The sequence below is a fragment of the Arvicola amphibius genome, chromosome 4, assembly GCF_903992535.2.
Source record: "Arvicola amphibius chromosome 4, mArvAmp1.2, whole genome shotgun sequence".
NCBI classification, from domain to species: Eukaryota; Metazoa; Chordata; class Mammalia; order Rodentia; family Cricetidae; genus Arvicola; species Arvicola amphibius.
In genome coordinates, this window is record NC_052050.1 from 5,237,071 (window position 1) to 5,260,164 (window position 23,094).

Sequence of the window (23,094 nt, forward strand, 5' to 3'; positions counted from 1 at the left end):
GAGGGAGGGAGAGAGAGAGAGAGAGAGAGAGAGAGAGAGAGAGAGAGAGAGAGAGAGAGAGAGAGAGAGAGAGGTGCATGTGGAAGTCAGAGGATAATTTGCAAGAGTCATTTCCTTCCCCATGTGGGTCCCAGGGATGGAACTCAGATCATCAAGGCTTTGGGAGCCAGCAAGAACTTTTAAAGGCCTTAAATCAACAGGAACCAAAGCTGAAGAGGAGAGCCACCTTCTGGGCAATAGGGCTCCTATCTCCCTTACTTCTGAGCAGGGTAAGGGCTAACAGGGAGCCCTGGGGAGAACCAGGGCCACCTCAGTCATCTGGGTCAACCCGTGTGGTCTCAGGGTTCCCTCTGCCCATGCCCAGACCTGAGCACCTCTGGCAGGATGAAGTTTCTGGGTCCCTCAAGACAGGGCAATCCTCCACTCTGTCCCAATCTCGCCCCTCCACGAACAGTCTATGATGATGGATTTGCCTAATGGTTTCCAAATTGAATCTTTGATGGTGACATGTCTCCACTGTCCTGCGCCTATGAGTTCTGGCTGCCCAGCTCCTCTCTATCACTCCTGGCTGTCACTGTCGCATGAAGCCTCACTAAGGCCAGGGCCAGAATTCAGGACAGTGTCTTGGAACTTCCTTCCTGCTTGGTTTTGGGTTTGGCATTGGTGGGAAAGAAAGGGGGTACGGGCCCTTAGTTCCCCAGACTGGGCTTGCGTTCAAGTTCAGAGAACCAGCAGGAATGGTAGATGAGAAGGAAGACTGCCAGAACTTGGGGTCCCCAGGTCTGAGAACAGTGCCTTGGGCCCAATCTTAGGCTCAGGAGCAGCGGGACTACAGGGACTACAAGGGAAGCCCAGGTTTGTCTGCAAGTTCGTGTCCTCTCCAGCAGGCTACGGGAAGCAATGCCTGGATGTGTTTGACTTTGAGTCAGTTCCCTACCCCGTGAAGGGTACGCACACGCACAGGTCCAGACACCGCGCATCGGGAGTCCGATCCCTGTGCCCCCAGCCCCGCACCAGACCGGGGGCGCACTCGCGTGACGCCCCTGGTCCTCCCAGCCCCTTCTGCACATTGGCCACACCTACCTCTCCCAGCGAGGACCGCGGTGGCCTTGCTGGCGGGTGGGTGGGCAGGCGGGCAGACGCCAACCGCGACGCCCCCATCCCGCCCAACCTTCACCTTGCCAGAATTGGCTCCGCGACACAGGACTGGGGATTTGGAAAGGATTCATTTTTTTAAACATTTTTTTTCCCCAGCAGACCACATCCCCGCCCCCAGCTCGCAGTCCCCCGCCCCCCGCACATATACCCTGCACACACGCGCGCGCGCGCACACACACACACACACACGCACACACACACGCGCGCACACACACCCGACGCGCACAGACACACACGCTCGCTCCCTCCCTCCGGCGCTCTACTCCAAGCCCTCCCGCCCGCCTCGCATTCACCGGCCTCGGTTCTGACTCCTCGCTCCCGCCGCCTAGCGAAGCCGCGCTGGGCTCGGAGCTGCTCATGGAGAAAGTGCCGGGCGACATGGAGAGAGAGCGCAGGGACCGGAGCGAGGAGCTGTCCGAGGCGGAGAGGAAGGCGGTGCAGGCTACGTGGGCCCGGCTGTATGCCAACTGCGAGGACGTGGGGGTGGCCATCCTGGTGAGGTAGGTGTCGCTCCCGGCTTGGCGGGGCCCAGGACAGGGAGGGTGACAACGGCTGCGGGCAGAGGCGGGCTCGGCCCGCTGCGAGCTCCGGCGCCACCTCCCCAGCGATTGGAGACGGGTCATGGTAGAGGGGGCGCCTTGGGGCGATGGAAACCCTAGCTGATTTCTTCCTGGCCCGGGGCTTTGGGCTCGCGAGGAACTAGACGCGGGAGGGCACTTGGTTCCTCTAGCCTCAGAACTCACCCATCCCAGTCGGTCTTCCTCATGAGTGACCCTAGCGACCCAACTGAGATGTACGGTCCTCTGACCAGCCCATCAAAGGGAACGGTAGGGACTCCCCGTTTTAGAGACGACTCCCCGTTTTAGAGACAGACAGAGAAACTGAGGTTCAGCCAGGAAAGGGTTTAAATAGGATACAGAACGCCCTGTCCAGCTCGGCCCTTTGGAAGAGCGCAGCAGTGAGCAGGGAACTAGAGGTCAAGAGGCCCAGCTGCCCAGTTGTCCCTCCCGGGCCCCAAAAGTGAGACCAGTGCAAGCTGCAGGTGACACCGGTGAGTGAAACCAGTAGGCTTTAGGATGCAATCCTGGCTGAGTTTGTTAGGGTTCTTTTTTTGGGGGGTGGCTTTCAGGAGACAGGGCCCCATTCTGGACCCCCCAGCCAGATAGGTATACAGTAGTGTCCGTCCCCAGGATCCCTGAGGTCCCCCAGGCTAAGCGATGCTGTATTTACACACCTGCACGGCTAATATCCCCAAACCCCACAAGCTAGACACTGACTAGTTACAAATCACACCTGGACTTTCCCACACACGTTGGACCCAGGAGCACCCACTCTTGGCAGGGGGAGACTGTCAAACCTAGGGCAGAGCAGGGCAGCCTTTTGTGAAGACCGGGTGACTCCTGGGGAGGACGGATCGCTGTGGCGGGCGGGTGTCCACTTTCCAGTCCTGGCCCCTTCCCCGGCTCTTCTCCTCCCCTTCTGCCTCTGCCTCCAGCAAGCCAGGGACTTACCCAGCTCCCCGCTGATATGCCTGGATTCCAACTCAGAAGTAGATTTTGGAGGAAAAGAGCAGAAGAGTTTTAGAGGAATTGGGGGAGAGTTCCTGAGGAAGAGGAAGGGGAGGCTGTTTCAGAGCTCACTGCCCTGCTGGCGGGAACCAAGGAGGGCCACTGGGATCCCGAAGCTGCAGACAGATTGGCAGTGTGGGCACCCACACACAAACTCACAGTGGGGAGTGGAGCCTCAGATGCGCCAGCCGCATTCCCAGAGAGCTGCTCTCAGCCCTTGTGTTGCACCCCTAGGCCCACAAAGCACATGTAGGCACCAAGGGGAAACAAGGCAAGGCCCGTAGGACCTGGAGATGTCAGTGAGTGGCTCCCCCAGGAATTGAGGAAGAGAGGGCACAAAAGAACAGGATCTGAGAGCAAGGTTCATTCTGTACCCTGGGAGCCCTTTCTTCCTCGGTTCGCTCCCTGACACCCAGAGACCAGGCCTGGCTGGGAAAGGTACTTGCTGATAGACTTACTACTCAGAAACCCACAGTGACTCTGAGAAGACCAGAGATGGCTGACAGATCTAGTTTGCCAAGCTTCCCAACAACCACACCTCACCTAACTCCAAAGTCAGCCTGACAACCCCAGGCCAACACTGGACAACCCCAGCCACTCCCCATGACTCCAAATGCCGCCCTACAACTATCTGCCCTAGGCCTGGCCAATAGAAGGGGGCAAAGCCAAGACCCCTAGCTTCTCATAGCTTCATGGGACCCATCCGTAGATCTCGCTCACAAACTCATGTTCTGACAAGCCCCAAATGTTCATCCACAGGACCAGGCCCTCTGACCACCCCTCCCCCATTTCTGTCCCTACTACCCACTCAGCCTGCAGGGTAGGGGGCAAGGAGGAGGCTGGTTACTAGCAGGAGGGAGTTCCTGGTGATCAAATAGAGGAGGAGCTTGCTAGCTGCCTTAGGGTCTGAGGCAGACCCCCATGTTTCCAGTCCTTGTGAGAGAGGAACCCGAGGAGGGAACACCACCCTCCCTCTTGGTTGTAATGCTGACACCTTCCCCCTCATACATAGACAAGCCTATTTCAGGCTCTTGGAAGCCCAGATGCCTCTGGGAGCTGAGAAACTCCCCAAGACTGGCTGCTGAGGCTTCTCCCTGGCAGCTCAAGCCAGCCAGGGAGGGGTGGGAGGAAACACAGGCTGGAGGGGAAGCCAGGATGACAGCAGAGCTCAGGGCCCCTACTCCCTAGGAAGGTCCTCCCTCAGGGCCACACATGGTGATGCTGGGTTGAGGCAGGAGACCTGCGCTCAGGACCCATTCCTGGCCTGCGATCCCTGGCCTGCGGTCCCTGGCCAGCAGCGTTGAAGTCTGGTCCATTCTGTTGCTGCCTCTTGGGCAGCCTTGGTGACCAGCCAGTTCCTGATCCATAAGCTGAGGGGATAGTAAATGCTCAATGAGTGTCCCCTGGGACGCCCTGCTTGGGGAGAGGAAAGAGTTTCTAGGCTGCAGCAACTAAATACTATAAGAGAAGCCTTGCAGATTGCAACATGCCATGCCATACCCCGCCATTAATTTGTTTCTTAGTTTTTTGCAATTGTGAAAACCAAAAAGCCTGAGATGCTTATTATTTTGTGTAAGGGTGGGAACATGCTTGTATGCCATGTGGAAATCAAAGGACAGCTCTCCAGAGCCAATTCTCTCCTTCCACCTTGTTGAGGGAGTGTCTCTCTTGTTCCTGCCACCACGCTGTGTCTGAGAGACCCTGTCTCACTGCTAGGAGTGCTAGGGGTACCCGTGTGCCGTGGCATCCTGCCTTTGGTTTTTACACATTCTGGGAACCAAGCTTGGTTGCCAGGCTTGTGCAGTGAGTGATTCGACCCACTGGCTTGTCTCCCTATCCACCGAGGCATCTTTCCTCATGTGTCTCTCATTAAAAGCTTCCAGAGAAATCCTGTGTATTTTCAGGCCTGCTGCCACCTTGGTCCACACCCGGGTACCTCTGAAGAAGCCAGCTGTGGAAGTTTTCTCAAACTCTTACAGACAAGAGGAGGGAATCACAAAGTGTTTGTCCAAGGTCACACTCAGCATCCAACCAGGTCCCTCGCCTTCCCCACATGGACAGTGCTCTGGACACCCAGTCAGAACCTTCCTGCCAAAAGCAGCTGTAGCCTCAGAAGGGCTGGCCGGCCAGATGTTCTGTGTCTATCTCCCTCACATCAGACTCTCAGGCCCGAGCCACAAGTTGTGAGCTTCCTCTGATGCCTCAGACAGACAGACAGAGGGTGGTGACACTCAGCAACACAGGTCAGGATACTTTACACACTTTCTGAGGAATCATTAAGGAAATAGTCTCTCATTGAGTCCCAGCTAGGGGGCCCATAGGCTGGGGTGATGGATCAGAGCACTTGTGAGACCCCGCCTCCACTTACCGTGTGGGGTCTGGTCTAACAGACTCAAAGGGTAGCAGAGAAACCTACCCGGTGGCACTAATAGCTGTGGCAGGAAGGCCACACTGGGTAGCCAGAGAGGGGCAGGTCTGGCATGCGGGATGTGTCAGGCATCCTGTTTCACGGAAAGGAAGGCTGGCCAATGGTAAGTGCAGTTGTCGAACTGGGATGGAGGACTCTGGGCAGAGGCGTGGAGACATGGGACTGGGGAAGCAGATGGGCACAGTTCATAAGAAGTCTGCGGCATCTGACTTGGGTGTAAAACTAGGGAGCCAATTAAGTATGAGAATGATGTAATGTAAGAAGTCTGGGAGGGGGGGATTGAACCCATCTAGATAAACTAGAGCAGGAGATGGCCAGTCCCAGGAAAGTCCAAATTCTGCTTCGAGGGATTTTTTTTTTGTGGGGGGTGTGGTGGTCCATGCCTCCAATCCCATCATTTGAGAGGCAGAGACAGGCTATGTCCATGAGTTCAAGATCTCACAGATAATTACAAACCATACCACAAAGGCAAAATCAATTGTTTAAATTAGTATTTGCTGCGGGGCATCAAGGAGAAAGCGCCTGAGATGGGGGAATAGGGTGTCTCTTGTCGGCTCTTCACTGGCTGAGTGAGCACAGTTAGGTCACCCTGGCCTCACTTTGTTCACAATGAGGGCGCCCCCTCTCTTCTAAGGATGGCGCCAGGACACCTTGTCAACCCTTGTGACGACAAGCCCTTTCCTTTATACTTGGCCCCCACAGCCTAGGAACGCTGACGCCCATCTTATGGATGAGGAACCCGACACTTAGAGAAGATAAATAACGGGCGCTCACCTGCCTAGGAAGCACCAGGCCCAGGATTCAGTCCCCAGCACTGAGAGAAAGCTTACATAAGGAGCTGGGTATGGGCATATGGGCGGGGAGCACGGCGGTGCATGCCCGTAACGCCAGCACTCAGGAGGCAAAAGCGGCAGGAACACTGTGAGTTTCAAAGCCGCCCTGGCCTACCCAGAGATCCAGACCAACCAATATGCTCGGTTCAAGCTTGTCTCAGAAAAGACGAGGAAGAAGTGAAGGTGGTTACAGTGGCTTGTACTTGGGAGGCTGAGGCAGGATTGTTTGAGCCCAGGAGTTCAGGGTCATCCTGGGCAGCATGATGAGTCTTTAATTAAAAACTAAAACAATTGCTGGGTGGTGGTGGCACACGCCTTTAATCCCAGCACTCAGGAGGCAGAGGTGGGAGGATCTCTTTCCGTGCCAGGCCAGCCTGGTCTACAGAGTGAGTTCCAGGACAGCCAGGGCTACCCAGAGAAACTGTATCTCAAAAACCAAAAACCAACCAGCCAAAGAAACAAAAACCAACCTAAAACAATTGTCCCAGAATCTCTCTCAGTGACCAGAGCAGGCCTCAGTGGGGTGTAGGCTCAGAGAACACTCAAGAAGCAAGGCAGACGGTGGCCTGGCACAAGAGGCTGCCAGCCTAAACAGGTCCAGCAGGTGGTCCCGGCAGGACCTGGCCAGAGGGAGAGCCTGTGATGGAAGGGCAGCTCTGTATGAGAGTGAAAACCATTCTCGGTGTGGGAGCATGCCTGCCTCTCCTACCCTGACTCCATCTTGGCCATTCCAGCAGGATTTAGAAGAAACCCCCCACTTCAGCGCTCACCCTCTTCCTCCTGCCAGGTTCTTTGTGAACTTCCCATCAGCCAAGCAGTACTTCAGCCAGTTTAGACACATGGAGGACCCCTTGGAGATGGAGAGGAGTCCCCAGCTGCGGAAGCACGCCTGCCGGGTCATGGGGGCCCTCAACACTGTCGTGGAGAACCTGCATGACCCCGAGAAGGTGTCCTCTGTGCTCGCCCTGGTGGGCAAGGCCCACGCCCTCAAGCACAAGGTGGAACCTGTGTACTTCAAGGTATGTCCTTGCATTTACTCTTGTCCAGAGCCTGCAGGCCATTGGGCCACAGCTCCCTACAGCCTGTGCCTCCGGGAGGGATCCTGAATAGCAGAGATGGCTACGGTGCTGCCAGCCTGCTCCCTTGGAGAGGCTGCGGCAGGCAAGGCACGGCAGCAGGAGAGAAAGACGTCTCCAGCACAGTCCTTGTCTTAAGAACATGGGCTTCGGTAACCACCAGTCTGTGCCGCCACACAGGCCAATGCGGGCTCTCAGGGATCCTGGGGACGGCGGGAGGCAGGATGCCCAGGCGTTTACTCCTCCTTCCCTCCTTTGCCCCCAGATTCTCTCTGGGGTCATTCTGGAGGTGATCGCCGAGGAGTTTGCCAATGACTTCCCTCCTGAGACGCAGAAAGCCTGGGCCAAGCTGCGTGGTCTCATCTACAGCCATGTGACCGCTGCCTACAAGGAAGTGGGCTGGGTACAGCAGGTCCCCAACACCACCACGTGAGGAGGGGGTGAGGGTGGGCTGGGCAGTCTCCCTGCTATGTCCTGTCTCATCCCCTAGGCTTCCCATCTCTCCTGGGACCAGGGACTGACTGCTGGGGCATGCAGACGCAGGAGTCTGATACAGTTAATGGCAGGCACCCCAAAAAGGGCCTGCGTGGCAGCGTCCTTCTGACTTCAGGCCCGCTTCTGCTCAGCCCCTGCTCTTGGCTGCACAGAGTTGAGAACTCCAAGTTGGTTTGTCTGGGCAGTGCTTCTCTGTGTCTGGAGCAGGGATGGCTCAGGTCACCCAAGGCTATGACTGTCTCCTGGTGGGGCGTTGGCTCCTCAGACTCAGAGCAGCATGGGCCAGCCCCACCCCTTCCTCTGTACCAATCCTTTAGGCCTGTTCCTCATCTCATGCTCACCCGAAGGTGCTTCCATACAACTCACTGCCTCAACAGAGCTGGAGCCAGGAGGGTCACGAGGACACATACACATGCCCAGGCCCACAAGGGACCTCCATGAGTGTCACTCATATGGACAAAACTAGGAGATGTTTACTTCCAGTCTGACTAGAGGACAGCACCCACTTCTAGGCTCCAACAGGGCAGACGGACGGACTCAGTGACTCCTGCTGGCTGGGAGTGCAGCGAGGGCTGGCCTTCCGATGTGGTGATGTGGCGGCTGGGAACACTCAGACCCCCCAGACCCCCGGGAGGCAGCTGACTCTGGGAGCCAAATGGAAGGACAGAGCCAGGGCCGAAGTAGGAAGGAGAGGAGCGGAGGCGGGAACAGGAACTAGGGGTCAGCCAGCGGCTTGGGACACGTGTTGTAGAGAAACATTCCCAGCAGTTTCCCATGGAAAAGGCACTGTCTCCTCAGGCCCTTCCAAGGCCCCCGTGCCACCTCCTGTTTACGGACCTCCCCACCCGCTCTGCAGAGGAGGTCCCTAAGGGCGGGGAGAGGCCAGGCCTGTTGCCCTTCCTGCCAGGGACCAACCAGTCAAATTGTGCCTCCCCCACCATCAGCAGCTCCCCAGGAGAGCACAGTGGAGTTCTCAGGAATTGCTAGTTGCAGCCAGGTCAAGTCCAGATGTGTACAGCTGGACCTGGCCCGCCCCAGATTCTGGAGTAAATGAGAGGTGAAAAGAGGTTTACCTGCCAAAGAAGGGCATCGGCCAAGCTTGGAAAATTGTGGTTCCCTCCAGCTGCCACTGAGAGAGACCAGGGAGGAGATTGTGGGAGGGGAGGCAGTGGAGGGGTTCGCTCTCCCCCCCAACTCTCCTCCCCAGGCAGGCTCTGCCGCCCAAGATGAGTTTGTTTACGGCCATGACACAAGACTTCCTGCTTTTGGAGAAAAGAGCTTTTTACAGGGCCTAGAGGGACGGTGGGGAGAACTGGCCAGCGAGCCCCAGTGAATCAGAAACACATGGCTGGAGTCTTCCTGCTCCTGCCCCAGCTGGACTCCAGGGACTCAGCGCTAGCCAAACCTCAAACATCATCTTGCCCCTCTTTGGTCCTAGTGGGCTGAGTGAGAGTGGATGATGCAGGGGCCAGACAGCCCAGGGGCTAGCTACCTCACCTGGGCCTGAGCACCCATACTGGGCTTCCCCAGCTGCCACAATGTGGAATTGCCCCCTCATGTCCCTTGACAGCCTCTGTCCCCATCTCTGGTCTCCTGGGGTCTTAGGCATGGGCCAGGGCCTGCAGGTCCCAACCCATTCCAGGACCTCCCCTTGCCTCACAGGGTGGAGTGGAGTTTTAGGGCTGACTTCTAGAAGTCCAGCTTCTCTTATCAGGGAAACACTGAGCCAGACACCACTGTTTATTGAACTGTCTCTGCCTCCGGGTGTGTAGCTCTGTGTGGGTGGAGGGGCGCTGGGGCAGGGGGATGTGACGGCCAGGGAGCTAAAAGGAGTTTCACAGCTGAGACACTATGCGGAAGCCAGGGAGCCCTCTGCTAGGACAAGCGCACACATCCCGTTTCCAAAGGAAGAGAAACGAGTTCCCATCTGTGTGTGGTGTTTGGTAATCAACAGGTCAGACGCTGGCCACACCCGCTGTACTCCCTGACAGGTCCAGGTCTCTCCTCTCCTGGGCTACCAGACTAGTCTGAGGTAGCACCATAGGTTGGAGATAATGGGGAATTGTGCAACCGTGTTGGGTCTCTCAGCCGAAAGTGCCCCATCTCATGATTCCCGGTCCCCCCTCCCAGTGCCCCAGGTGTCCCCTTTGGCCTTCCCCCACTGACCCCTATAATCTGTCCCCTTCATTTGTCTCATCCACAGCCCACCGACCACGCTGCCCTCTTCGGGGCCATAGGACCCCTCCCAGCCCCCCTCTCCCTGGCAGCACTTTGGGCAGAAGGCTGAATTCTGAAGACACTCCTTGACCTTCCATTTCTGGGTGCCAAGGAAGCTGGAGGAATCCCGACTCAACTTCCCGAAAGGAGGCCTTCCTCATGGCCCTGGTCCCCCCCAGGCTGCTGGGAGGTGGGACTAGCTACCTTGATGCTGAACCTAGCAGTGGGGACCCTCCTGCCTCCCCAGCAGGGGGTGCACCCATCTTAGCTTTTCTACTTCCTGTTAGAGAGGGACCTAGCAAGCGGCCAGTGGGAAGCCAGGACAAGCCCGTGAGTCACTTCAGAAAGGCTCTAGCCCCTTCATTCTGCCCACCAGCATGCAGGCTCACCTCAGCATCTAGAGTATCACGCACACATGTCTACCACATATACAGATATATTCTATATACGATCTATATATAAATATATAAATATATATATAAATACATATCTATCATGTGTAGCTGCAGGCCCAGAAGCCTCAGTCTTGCCCAGCTATGGGAGGCCCAGGGGGGGGATCCCCATCATGTGCCTGGGCAACACTCCAGGGAGCATGGAGAAACAGCTCAAGAGGGTGGGGCCGGGAAGTGGAGTTGGGGTGCCTCAGCTTGCCCCCATAGCTCAGTGCTCTACATTCCTGCCCCTCTACAAAAAGAAAAGAAAGAAAAGATCGCCTTTGCCCAGTGTAGTGGCACACACCTGTAACCCCAGCAGGAGCCTAGGAGACCAAGAGCACCACTGCAAGTTCGAGGTCAGATGGTCTCTACCCGGTGTCCACGGTGATGAGCAGACTAGCCAGGGCTACACAAGCAGACCCTGTCTCAAACAAAATAAAAAAAAATAAGATCTGGCTCCCCTCACCTTCCCAAGGGTTTGGCTGACTGGCTTGCCCTAGGAAGGGCAGGGACCAGGGCGCACCAAGAGCTCAAAAGATCCCACTGGGGCGGCAGCCAGTGTTTGTATCCTGTGTATGCGTGTGTGGAGGGGTGAGGGACAGCCTCGGTAAGGAGCCTCACCTGCTCACTTCAGACAGCAGCCAGGCCACAGGACCAGAGACCTCTCCTGCCCTCCTCCAGGCCACCAGGCCGTCCTGTCCACCTAGTCTCCTCAACGTTGCTGGGGACCCCGTGTGTACTCCCTGGTCCATGTGTTCTGTCCTGGAGGATGTCTTGCTGCTGTGGCTGCCGTGCCTGCAACCCCACCTGTCCCATCCTCACGCAGCCTCCCTGTAACTGCCTGTCTTTTTGTAGTTTCTGAAGTTTGTAACCAGCTGTGTCATTAAACAGGTCCGTTCTTCCTGTATCTGGCCTCTGTTCTTTCCCACCCCAGAGACCTGCCTTCACCTCGCTCTTCCCCGGTCAGTGTTTCTAGATAAGAACATTTTCATTGGAAACGGCTCCCCTGTGCTGGCCCTAGCTGCTCCGGGGGCGCTCTGGGTTTCGGGACTGCAGATCACTCGGCGGCTAAGCAGGAAGTCAGAAAATGAAGGAGGGGATGGATCTGTCTTATTCAAAAAGTCAGAGAAGCTGGACCTACCTGGTGGTTTGCAGCTGTTCCCGCAGCTACTCAGAAGGTTGAGGCACGGGGGTAAGGCTGAGGATCCCAAGTTTAAAGCCAGCATAGGTAACTAACTCCTTAGTAAGACCTTGTCTCAAAATAAAAAATAAAGAAGGCTAGGGACACACAGTTCAGTGAAAGAGAACAGCCTGGCACTCGTTCACCAGGCTCTAGGCTTAATCTCCAGCACCTCCACTGGGGGATAAAAAAGCCAGTGCCTTTTGGGTTTTGTCCTGGAAATCTAGCAGGGCAGGGTCAGTGTGGAACGAAGTGCACAATGTCAGAGGTGGGCTTGGTGACACACTCCGGTCACCCCCGGCACTCAGCAGGCTGACGGAGGAGGATTACAAGTTGGAGGACAGCCTGGGGAAGAGGGGGAGGGGAGAGGATGGGGGGGTCGTGTCTAGATGTCCGTGCAGAAGGACCTTATTTGTGTGCATGAGTCAGTCACATCACCAAAGATTAAACCTTGACCTTTTAGGCCTACACACCGGACATTCCATACTCGATGTTGAATGCCGGTCCTGAGGCTCTGGGGGTTAAGGGTCAGCCCTTAGGTACCGCTGAAAAGGAGCCTGCTGGAATCTGCCTTGAGCTCTCAGCGTAGAACCTCTTCTCAAGCGCTGCTGGGCCAGGCCTGTCCATCCCCCCATGGCCATGGTCACAACAGCAGCATCAAGTCCCTGAGGAGGGATCAAGGAGGTCACTGCATGTAGTGTGTGGGGTGGGTGTACAGGAGAACAGGAAACAGCTTCTGCCCCTTGGGAAGGCTTCTTGCTGTCTGGAAGGACTCAGCTGACAGGGGCAAAAGTCTTGTCTCTCAGCCCATGCACTTGAATGTGAGCTGTGCCTCCCTTTATCTTCTGGGCCCTGGCACAGCAGAAAACATGCTGGAAATCCAAAGAATAAATAAATAGCAGTCTTAGAAAGCAGGACAAGCACACGGGCCAAGAGTAAACTGTGAAGTGAAGGAGGATGCTGGGTGCCGGGAGGGCAGCGCCGGCCAGACCCTTCCAGGGAAGGAGTGTGCCAGACTGGTGGCCTCCCAGGCTCACATTCGGTCTTGGCGCTGCTGTGTGACACTGGGCAAGACGCTGAGAGCCTCGATTTTAAAACAGGAGGCCTGGTGTGGGGGTGCGCCCAGCTCTCGGGAGGTTAAGGGAGAATGATGGAGAGTTCGAGACCAGCCTGGACTAAACAGCAAGACACCATTTCAAAAAGAGAAATAGTAACTTCGTTAAGCAAAAATCTGTCTTGCAAGGCAGGGAGGAGGAGCATGGCAGAAAACAAGAGGGGTGTTGAGAACAGCGCCGGCTGGCTGGGCGCTGAGAACCAGGACACGGGAGGAATGCTGAGCTGCCGAGCAGAATCCTGCGAGAGAAGTTGCAACGAGAGGGCTGATCCCTGGGGAACCGGACCCAGCCAGAACCAGTTGGTGGGGTATGGGAGGGTCATGACGGGGCACCATCCCTCAGAAGACCTCCGCACAGTGGTCTTGAGAATGTTAGAGCAGGAAACTGGAGCCATCCTGGAACAGGCCATTGCGAAGGACCCTCTCCGCTTCCTACCTTCGAGAGAGGACGTAGACCATCACCCCCCACCCGCTGGGGATGAGGGTGGAACGGGGCAGGATTCTGGCGACTGGGTTTTAAGCCAGAGGCAGAGGCACCGTCTGGGCTTTGAATGTCTGGAGCACAGAACAAACAGTGCTCCGCAGGCAGCCAGCCTTCTTATTGAAAAGCCGAGCAACTGGGTCAGCTCCCCTGGTGAGCTCAACCTGAGAGCCATTGGGACGTGGGCAACGAAGGGGTGGGGGCGCGTTGCGAGGAGACGGCGGCCTCTTCTCGAACAAAGATACCAGCAGTACAGACTCACAGTGCCCCCTGCTGGCTGCAGCGGGAACTTCACCCAAGAAAGCAACCATCTCTAGTTGGCCAGCTTCCAGGCTGGGGGGGTTGGGGTGGAGGGTGGGCGTAGGGTCTGGGTGGGGAGCAGAGCGTTGGCTCCACCTTACTCCAAAAGGGATGCAACCCTACTGAAACCTGAGACAAAAACAGAAGTGTACATGCCTAAACTACAGGAAATATTTTCCTGCAGTTACCGAGTGGAAAAAGTTAATTAATGAAGGCGTTGGCACCAGATAACAAGTGTGTATAATCCCAGCATTTGGCAAACTAAGAAAGAAGGATCCTACATTCAAAGCAACCTTGGCCACTACGTCGTAAGTTCCAGGCCAGCCAAAATTATATAAGGGCACCCTTCTCTAAATAAACAAACTGGGGAGACCGCTCAGCCACTTAGTGCTGGTATGGCACAAGACTCAATCCCATACCAAGGACACAGGTAAAAAGATGGGTGTGGCCGGGCGGTGGTGGCGCACGCCTTTAATCCCAGCACTCGGGAGGCAGAGGCAGGTGGATCTCTGAGTTCGAGGCCAGCCTGGTCTACAGAGCTAGTTCCTGGACAGGCTCTAGAAACTACAGGGAAACCCTGTCTCGATAAACCAAAAAAAAAAAAAAAAAGATGGGTGTGGCACCACATGCTTAGAATCCCAGGAGGATCCTGGGGCTTGCTGGCCAGCCTCCCCTAATTGGTTAACCCCAGAGTGAGACCCTGTTCAGAGAACGGGGGCGGGGGGAGTTAGTTTCTGTTCTGTTTTTGTCAACTTGACACAAGCTAGGGTCATCTGGGAAGCCCGAACCTCAGAAGGAAATGCCTCCAGGAGGCTCCTATGGCAAGCCTGAAAGGGCATCTTCTTTCTTTTTTCCTTCCTTCCTTCCTTCCTTCCTTCCTTCCTTCCTTCCTTCCTTCCTTCCTTCCTTCCTGGGGGTGATGTTTCCAAACAGGGTTTCTCTGTGTAACAGCGTTGGCTGTCCTGGAACTCTCTCTGTAGACCAGGCTGGCCTCAAACTCATAGAGATCTTCCTGCCTCTGCCTCTGCCTCTGCCTCCCAAGTGCTAGGATCAAAAGTACGTCACCACCGCCCAGCTGGCTTTTTTTTTTTTTTGATTAATGATTGATGTGGGCAGTGCCACCTCTGGGCACTGAGTTCTGTATACAATATTCTGTCTGTGTGTATGACCACAGATCAGAAGAGGGCACCAGACCTCATTACAGACGGTTGTGAGCCACCATGTGGTTGCTGGGAATTGAACTCAGGACCTTTGAAAGAGCAGGCAATGCTCTTAACCTCTGAGCCATCTCTCCAGCCTGGGCACTGAGTTCAGTAAGAAAGAAGCAGGCTGAGCAAGCCATGGAGAACAAGCCATGAAGCCTCTGCAGCAGCTCCTGCCTCCTGGTCCTATCTAGTTCCGGCCCTGACTTACAATTATTGCTTTATGTTTTTTAGCCCTAGCTGTCCTGGGACTCACTTTGTAGACCAGGCTGGCCTCAAACTCACAGAGATTCCCCTGCCCCTGCCTCCTGAGTGCTGGGGTTGAAGGCGTGTGCCACCACCGCCCAGCCTGGCTTCCCTTTATGATTAATTAAAATAAACCCTTTCCTCCCCAGGTTGCTTTTGGTCCTGGTGTTCATCACAGGAACAGACAATGAACTAGAGCAGATGTCCTTCACTTCGGAGATGGCCAGCCCACTGCCATTTGTGCTCCATTGGTGCTTTCCCTGGCTCTGCTGTGTCCCGAGCCTGCCCTTGAGAAGGACAGGCCCAGGGTGGGGAGAGCGAGGGTTCTCCTACTGTGGCCTTGACTAAGGGGCCCAGTTTGACACAAACAAGTTAGATGGACAATGGCAAGCTCCAGGCCTACCCACCTGGCTTCGGCTTCACACCCTTCAAGCGGGCTGTGAAGGAGCCCTGGGCCTGTTTTCGCAACACCTTCGAGCAGGGCCGGAAGTGAAGCCTGTGGTTAAGAAGGTGCTGAGCAGGCAACACCATGACCAACACCCTCAGACTTTCCAAGAACGAAGGGTAGTGTCCAGCCACCTTGGCCCACACTGGCCTCTGCCAGGGCTTCCATCTAGTTCCCCATCAGAGCCCATGTTTGTCTGTCTATCCTCAGAGAAATGCCAGTCCAACACCTCACTCCCCCTCCATACCCCAGCCTCAGCGCATCTACGCTGTCCCATGTCTAGATACATTAATACAATACAATAAATGCACTTTGGAAAGAGTGGAGGGAAGAAAAAGAGGAAGAAAGCCTGGCCTAAGTGCTTGCTCTCCCAGTGGAAACACAACAGCCATGAAAAGTCACCAATACCAATAACAAAACACCCCCGTCCTGTTGTCCAGTCCCCATTGTCCCATGTGCCCAAGGAGGTCAAAAGAGGGTGTCAGGTCCCCTGGAACTGGAGTTACAGACCCTTGTGAGCTGGGAAATGAATCTTGGTTCTCTGCAAAAATAGCAAGTACTCTTAGCCACTGAACAGTTTCTCCAGTCCCAAGCCAGGGGCTTCTGTAGACCAGAAGCCAGGCCCACAGTCTCCTCAGTCGTGGAGACCAACTACCCGAACAATACTCCGGAGTCACCATCCTTCACAGTTGGACTGTCTCCAGCCTCGGCTCTTTCTCCACTACGGGGCAACAATCCCTGACCTCTCCAATGGAAATGGTGCTTCTCCTCTCAGGCTGCTCTGATCTCCTTTGCAGAAGCTCCCTTGACAGCCTTTCCATGAAAGGTACCTTCTTTGGGTGCTGCCAGATCAAGCCCAAGTGAATATCGTGGTAGCCATTCCTTGGAAAGTTTGAGAGGAGAAGCCCATCTCTCAAGACCCTTGGCCCTTGGGACTCAGCCGTTAAGAGGACCCGGATTCAGTTCCCAGCACACACACAGTGGCTCACGGCTGTCTGTAACGCCAGGAGCGGGAGACCAGACACTCTCACACAGACACACATCCAGGCAAAACACCAATGCACGTGAAATAAAAGTTTATGAAAAAAGATCCTTGGTCCTAATACATCACTTTTGTTTGACACTTGGAGCTTACTGCTGGAAAGTCGTGTGGCCAGGCTCCTGAACACACGGGGGAGAAATGCTTAGACAGGGGTGCAGCTGTGGAGATGGCAGGGACAGAGACAGCACACCCAAGAGTGGTTTTTCTGTCTTTGTTGTCGTTGTTGGCCCGTTCCCACTGTGTAGCCCAGGCTATGACATCATCACACAAACCCATCGTGACACTCAGCTTTGAGATTGCAGTTTGAAGCCGATTCAACGATTGCCTGATGGGATGTGTGTGTGTGTGTGTGTGTGTGTGTGTGTGTGTGGCAGGGTGCAGGTGGGTGACTCCAGGATCACCCTTTTCCAAGAGGAATAGACAATAAAATCAGTCTGCACACGAGTTCTGTTGTGTGCACGGAGGTGGTGTGGAGAAGAAGGAGGAGGACCAGGGATAGGGCAGAAGCCATGAAGCTGCAGGAAGCGGCCAGCTGTGTCAGAGTTCCAGTCCATGGCTTTGAGGACAGATGGCAAGGCGGGGCCTGGGGACCTGAGCGGCTGCTCTGGAGGAGAAGGAAGCCTGCTTGGGAGGGTTGGAAACTGAGGGCAAGCAGAGGAGAGCCCTAGAACACATAGGTCCTGAGACCGGCTGCAGTAACAAGAAAGGATCCAGACAGGGGCAGAGAGGAATCAGTGTGGCAGATGGCAAGGGGGAGGTCCACAAATAAACAAAAGAGGGTACCCTGCCCATCTGGGCATGAGTACATTTTACCAAGTACTGGAACTTGTAAGCCACAAGAGACTGAGAAGATCGGAGCCCATCTGGTGGGTTCTGTGAGGGCACACATTCCAGTTCACAGATGTTCCTTCCCTGTGTGATCCTGGGGTGGAAGCGAGAGGGGTATGACTGGCTCTTTTTCATGTGGTTGGGGTTTTTTGTTTGTTTGCTTGTTTGTTTGTTTGTTTTGCTTTTTGGTTTTTTTGTTTGTTTGTTGTTTTGTTTTTGGGAAGGGGGCATTAAGACAGGATTTCTCTGTAACTTTGGAGCCTATCCTGGAACTCGCTCTGTAGACCAGGCTGGCCTCGAACTCACAGAGATACGCCAGCCTCTGCCTCCCGAGTGCCCAATGTTTGTTTGGTTTTTGAGGCAAAGTTGTAGGCTGGCCTTGAACTCTTTGCATAGCTGAGGATGGACTTGAACTCCTGATTCTCCTGATTCCACTTCCAAAGTTCTTAGATTGCAGGTATGCACCACCTTGCCTGCTTCAGGGTCTCTTTTATAGGGCCCCAATCTCCCCAGCATGATGGTTCCTAACCATGGGAGGCTTTGCTGAGAGGATTGCCACAGGTTCAAGGCCAGCCTGGGCTACATATTGAGTACCAGGCCAGCCTGAGCTATATAGCAAAAACATCATCTTTTAAAAAAATTTTAAATGTGCATGACTGTTTTGTTTGCATGTGTCTGTGTGCTGTGTGTGTTCCTGGTACCCTCAGAGATCAGAAGAAAGTGTTGGACTTGAGTGCTGGGAACTGGACCCAGGTCCTCTACAAGAGCAGCCAGTGCTTCTAACTGCTGAGCCATCTCTCCAGCCCCATAATCTTTTACACTTTTATGTGCAGCTTTAGCAGGCTTTGGCAGACTTTTCAAAGGTGTGATGAGATTGTTACGGGAAGTCTAGGGGAAAAGAAACCACACAAGGATCCTGTCCAAGAAGCAGGCAAACTGCAGCCTGAAGGTCTGGAATTGTCAAGACCTGGACAACAAAAATCATACATGAAACCTCTGCCCTAGAGGTGACAGGTGTATGATCCCGCCCTCTTTCCCCTGACATTCTGAACATTCCCAGAATTATGCTATACAGACATCGTGTCAAGTTGGGATCCTGTCGCACCTACTGGTTTTACTAAGCTCTCGAGGGAAGACATCTCCCAGGGTTGCGCAGTGAAGAGGTTTATAACATAGATAATATAATATAGATAAGATGATAACATCATCGAGGGCTGGGGAGATGCTTCAGTCGGTAGCCACACAAGCGTGAGGACCTGAGTTTGAGCCCCAGCGGTGGCACACACCTGTAATCCCAGGATTGGAGCAGCAGAGACAGAAATACCAGTGAGGCTTGCTGGCTAGCCAGTCTAGCAGGATTGGCAAGTTCCAAGTTCAGTGAAAGCCCTTGTCTCAAAATAAGATAGGCAGTGTCTTAGGGTTTCTATTGCTGTGAAGAGACACCGTGACCACAGCAACTCTTATAAAGGGAAACACTTAATGGGGGTTGGTTTACAGTTTCAGAGATTTAGTCCATTGTCATCATGGCGGGAAGCACCATGGCACACAGACAGATGTGGTGTCAGAGAAGGAGCTGAGAGTTCTATATCTTGATCCAAAGGCAGCAGGAAGTAAACTGAGACACTGGGCGTAGCTTAAGCATATGACCTCAAAGCCCACCCCAACAGTGACACACTTTCTCCAACAAGGTCACACCTACTCCAAAATAGTGCCACTCCCTATAGACCAAGCATTCACAGATGTGAGTCCATGGGGTCCATACGCATTCAGACCACCACAGACAGCGATCAGGGAAGATATTGGATATTGGCCTCCAGCTCCAACATATGCTCCTTCTCAAGCGGTTTGAGTAAAAAAGTCCCCATAAGCTCATACATTGGAGCATCCGGTCCCCGGTTGGTGGTGCTGTTTGGGGAGATTCAGGAGATGCAGCCTTGTTGGAGGAAGTGTCATCGGAGGTGGGTTTTGAGAGTTAAAAGACTCCACCATTCGTCATCTCAGGACCCTCTCTGCTCTGTGTTTACAGGAAAGGATGCGAACTCTCAGCCTCCTGCTCCAACTACCCAGCCTCCACTCCATGATCATGGACCCAGCCCTCGGAACTGTGAGCTCAGATAACCTTTTTCTTCCTTAAGCTGCCCTGGTCATGGTGTTTATCATAGCAATAGAAAAATACAGATTTGGGCTGGAGCGATGGTTCAGCGGTTAAGACCACTGGCTGCACTCCCAGAAGTCCTGAGTTTGATTCCCAGCAACCACATGGTGGTTCACAACCATCGGTAGTGGGTTCTGATACCCTCTTCTGTCATAAAGCCAAACATGAAGAGAGAGCACTCATATACATAAAATAAATGAAATGTTTAAGAAAATACAGATCTATACATACAGACAAAGACAGGAAACCCACAAAGCAAACACAGTGTGACTCCGTAGCAACACAGAGGTGGTGGCAGGATTACCAAAGTTAGGCTGGGCTGAAACAAATTCCAGGCCAGCCAGGGATTTAAAGTGGGATTCTACTTAAAGAAAAAAGGCTAGGCATGGTGTTGCACACCTTTAATCCCAGCACTCGGAGGCAGAGACAGGTGCCTCTCTGTGAGTTCAAGGTCAGCCTGGTTTACAGAGTGAGTGCCAGGTCTGTGCAGAGAGAACCTGTCTTTAAAGGGAGGGAGAAGCTTTTCTTCCTCTCCATGTAGCCTATGCTGGTCTCAAACTCACCGTGTAGTAAGGGTCAGCGTGAATTTCTAAGCCTCCGGTCAGTATCTCCTGAACGCTGGGATTGCTGGCATGGACCACCACTGCCTATTACTCCTTACTCAGCGAAGATATAAGAGTTGAACCCAAAATTTCATACATACTTGTCAGGCATTCTACCAACTGAGCCATAAACCCAGTCCCTAATTGAGATTTATAAAAAAATAAAACGTAGGCTGTCAAGATGGCTCAGTGAGTACAGGAGCTTGCCTGCCACTAAGCCCAGTGGCTTATGGTCCATCTCAGGAAACTACGTGGTAGGAGAATTGGCTCCTGAAAGCTGTCTTCTGGTCTCCTTGATCTCCGTATGTTCACCATGGCCCCTGCCAAAGAAGTAAATAAAAACTTAAAAAAAAAATAGAAAAACATGCGATTAATAGTGTAAAACATAAGGTTCATCTTTATTTCTTTCCATAATTTTAGTTTTGTTTTTTGAGACAACTGTGTAGCTCTGGCTGTCCTGGATCTCACTTTGCAGACCAGGTTGATCTTGAACTCATAGACATCCACCTGCCTCTGCCTCCCAAGTGCTGGGATTAAAGGCATGTGCCACCACCGCCAGGCCAGGAGCTGATTCTTCTTCCAGCCTGGAATCCCAGGGTCCTGATGCTCGAGTCATCCGTCTTGGTGGCAAGCAACAGGGTGCGCGCAAACGGGAGAGCTCCTATGGGACTTATTGCAGTTACACAGCTTGTACTTGGACCTCGGCCTGTACTGTTCTCACCAGAGCAGCCAAATGCTGCAGAAAACCAGCTCAACCAGTTTATTTCACCCCAGGAAAGCCAGTGGCTGCCCTGAACCTCATGTGCACAGCTCCATCCCGAGGGTACCACCATTCAGGACTCATGAGCACCTCTGACATTAAAATAGGGGCTGGGAGTAGCTCAGTTGCTCATCTAGCACAGGCAAGGCCCTGGGTCCCATCCCTAACACTGCATGGATGGAATGTGGTAGTGAGAAAAACAGTCTATTAAATACAGCTAGCCTGCTGTGGTGGTTTGAATGAGAAATGTCCCCATTGTCTCAGGTTCTTACTTGGTGGCGCTGTTTTGATAGATTTAAGAGGGTGGCCTTGCTGAAGGAGGTTATTGTCACTGGGGTGTAGTTTGAGATTTGAAAACCTGATTCAGTTCCAAACTAGCTCACTCTGCTTCCAAATTGTGGTTTAAGATATGATCTCTTTTTTTCCCCAAAGAAAGGAAAGCCTTTACTAAGCCAGAAAACTTTGGCAAATCAATACAGTACCCATTAATACAATAGAATACCATTTCTACTGGAGTCGTACAGTACCTTAGGGCTAATTTTCACTCCAAAAATGCCATTTAAGTACCATATCCAAACACTGGTTTCCAGCAGAACAGGCTATTTTATACAAATTAATGTCACTTCAAATTATACGACTTCTCTTTTTAAAAGCAAGTTCCTCACACAGGTGGTTTTGTGTTCTCACACAGCGGTGGGCAACTATGTGGATGTGAGAGCCGCTGGACTGTGTTCTGGCCGGTCCACAGCCAGGTAGTGTTCCCACACCTGAAAGACTCTACCTAAGACTATGAGATCAACATCAGTGTCTTCTAAGTACTTAATTAACAACAAACAAACCTGTTAACTCTTCCTGGGAATACAGGACTCCAGCCAGTTCTGAGCCCTTCCACTCTAGACAATCGCTTATTTTAGAAGTTTTCCTGAAGCCAGAGGTTTCTCTCCCGCCTGCCAGCTCCGGAATAACCACTCTGAGGCTGAATATTACTTACAAACTGCTGGGCCTGTAGCTCAGGCTTATTAACTAGCTCTTGCAACTTAAATTAACCCATTTCTATTATTCTATATTTTACCACGAGACTCATGGCTTGCTACCTCACATGGCTTCTCTGCGGCTGCTCCTGTCTCTCCTGACTCCACCTTCTTCCTCCCTCTATCTCTGCTTGGATTTTCCACCTAGCTATACTCTGCCCCTCCCATAGGCCAAAGCAGCTTCTTTACTAACCAATGGTAATGAAACATATTCACAGCATACAGAAGGGCATCCCACAACACTCTCCATATTCTGACTGTCAAAAGTAACATCCTGAGAAACCCTGTCTCGAAAAACCAAAAAAAAAAAAAAAAAAAGTAACATCCTTACCCCAGCTCATTAAAAATAAATAAATAAATAAATATAAATAAAATCTACCTAAAATAGTTGTACCTTTTAAATAACAAATAAATACGATGTCAGCCTGAAGAGTCCTGGTGTCCCTGTAGCTGAAGTCATTTTTCCACCAACATGTTGCAGGCACCACCGGTGTCCTTGGGGCTTCCTCGGTCCGTGTATCACCCATCCTACCACTCCCCAACCTTTGATAGCGTTGGAAGATGTGGTCTTGCCATGTGGTCTTCGAGGTAGCTGCTGAGGCTGACTCTGCTCACGATGGTGATGGTTTCCTGGGTCAGGAGTTTTCCCCGGGTCCTGGGGGTGTGGCTTGTATGTGAGCCTCTGAGATCTTACTTGTGAATAAGATGTTAGGGGACCTAAGCTCCAGTGTCTTCTTTACCCGGTCAACTACAGAACGCTCTCGCTCGTATGTTTTCGTTCTTGCTGCACCAATAAGGGACTTCACAGTGGAAGGCAGTACCCGCTCCGCGCTCAGGAGTCTGCGTCTGCGCAGCTTTCCAGAGGGACTGGCGTGTTGGCGCAGCACGTCAACACTAACCACACTTGGGTTCATGGGTTTGGGTATTTCTGCATTGCGGCCGTGGTAACCATTTCCCATGGTCAAAGATGTGCTCCCAAGTCCAGATCTTCACAGTGCCAGCAGGGACCATGAGGCACAGAAGTTCAGCACCCTGCCGCATCCAAGCAGGCTGGCCTCATGGCACTTAAACTGGGCGCTGTGGTGCACGCCTTTAATCCCAGAACTCAGGAGGCAGAGGCAGGCGGATCTCTGAGTTTGAGACCAGTGTGGTATACAGAGTGAGTTCCAGGACAGTCAGGGGTACACAGAGAAACCTTCTCTCAAACAAACAACAAAAAATAGGGATTCAGTATTCTGTGAAGCTACCTGTATTCGTCAGGAGACTCTGGAGTCACAGAACTTATACTCCCTCATATGTGTGTGTGTGTGTATGTGCGTGTGCATGTATACGTATGTGTGTATATACGTGTGTGTATGTGTTTGTATATATGTGTGTATGTGTTTGTGTATATATATATATGTGTGTGTGTATATGTGTGTATATGTATATATATGTATGCATATAAATGATAATCTATTGCAATTATTGGACTGGTTTACATTCTGCTGTCCGACAAT

General features: G+C 53.1%; 1 protein-coding gene and 1 pseudogene across 1 annotated transcript; one reads left to right on the forward strand and one right to left on the reverse strand.

Moving 5' to 3' along the window:
• Window positions 1-1,346: 1,346 nt before the first annotated feature.
• On the forward strand, window positions 1,347-11,116 carry Cygb (cytoglobin). Its single transcript, XM_038328310.1, has 4 exons — window positions 1,347-1,658; window positions 6,775-7,006; window positions 7,329-7,492; window positions 9,762-11,116. Exons 1-4 carry the CDS (start codon window positions 1,516-1,518, stop codon window positions 9,793-9,795), a joined length of 573 nt encoding a protein of 190 aa, XP_038184238.1. The 5' UTR covers window positions 1,347-1,515; the 3' UTR covers window positions 9,796-11,116.
• A 10,876-nt stretch (window positions 11,117-21,992) lies between these two features.
• On the reverse strand, window positions 21,993-22,636 carry LOC119811085 (annotated as a pseudogene).
• Window positions 22,637-23,094: the final 458 nt, after the last annotated feature.

Bases quoted from the DNA above. Each gene is read 5' to 3' on its own strand.
- Cygb (XM_038328310.1), top strand. From the start codon at position 1,516: ATGGAGAAAGTGCCGGGCGACATGGAGAGAGAGCGCAGGGACCGGAGC. The intron at 1,659-6,774 runs GTAGGTGTCGCT...TCCTCCTGCCAG, and splicing joins GGGGTGGCCATCCTGGTGAG to GTTCTTTGTGAACTTCCCAT. The intron at 7,493-9,761 runs GTGAGGAGGGGG...TCTCATCCACAG, and splicing joins CAGGTCCCCAACACCACCAC to CCCACCGACCACGCTGCCCT.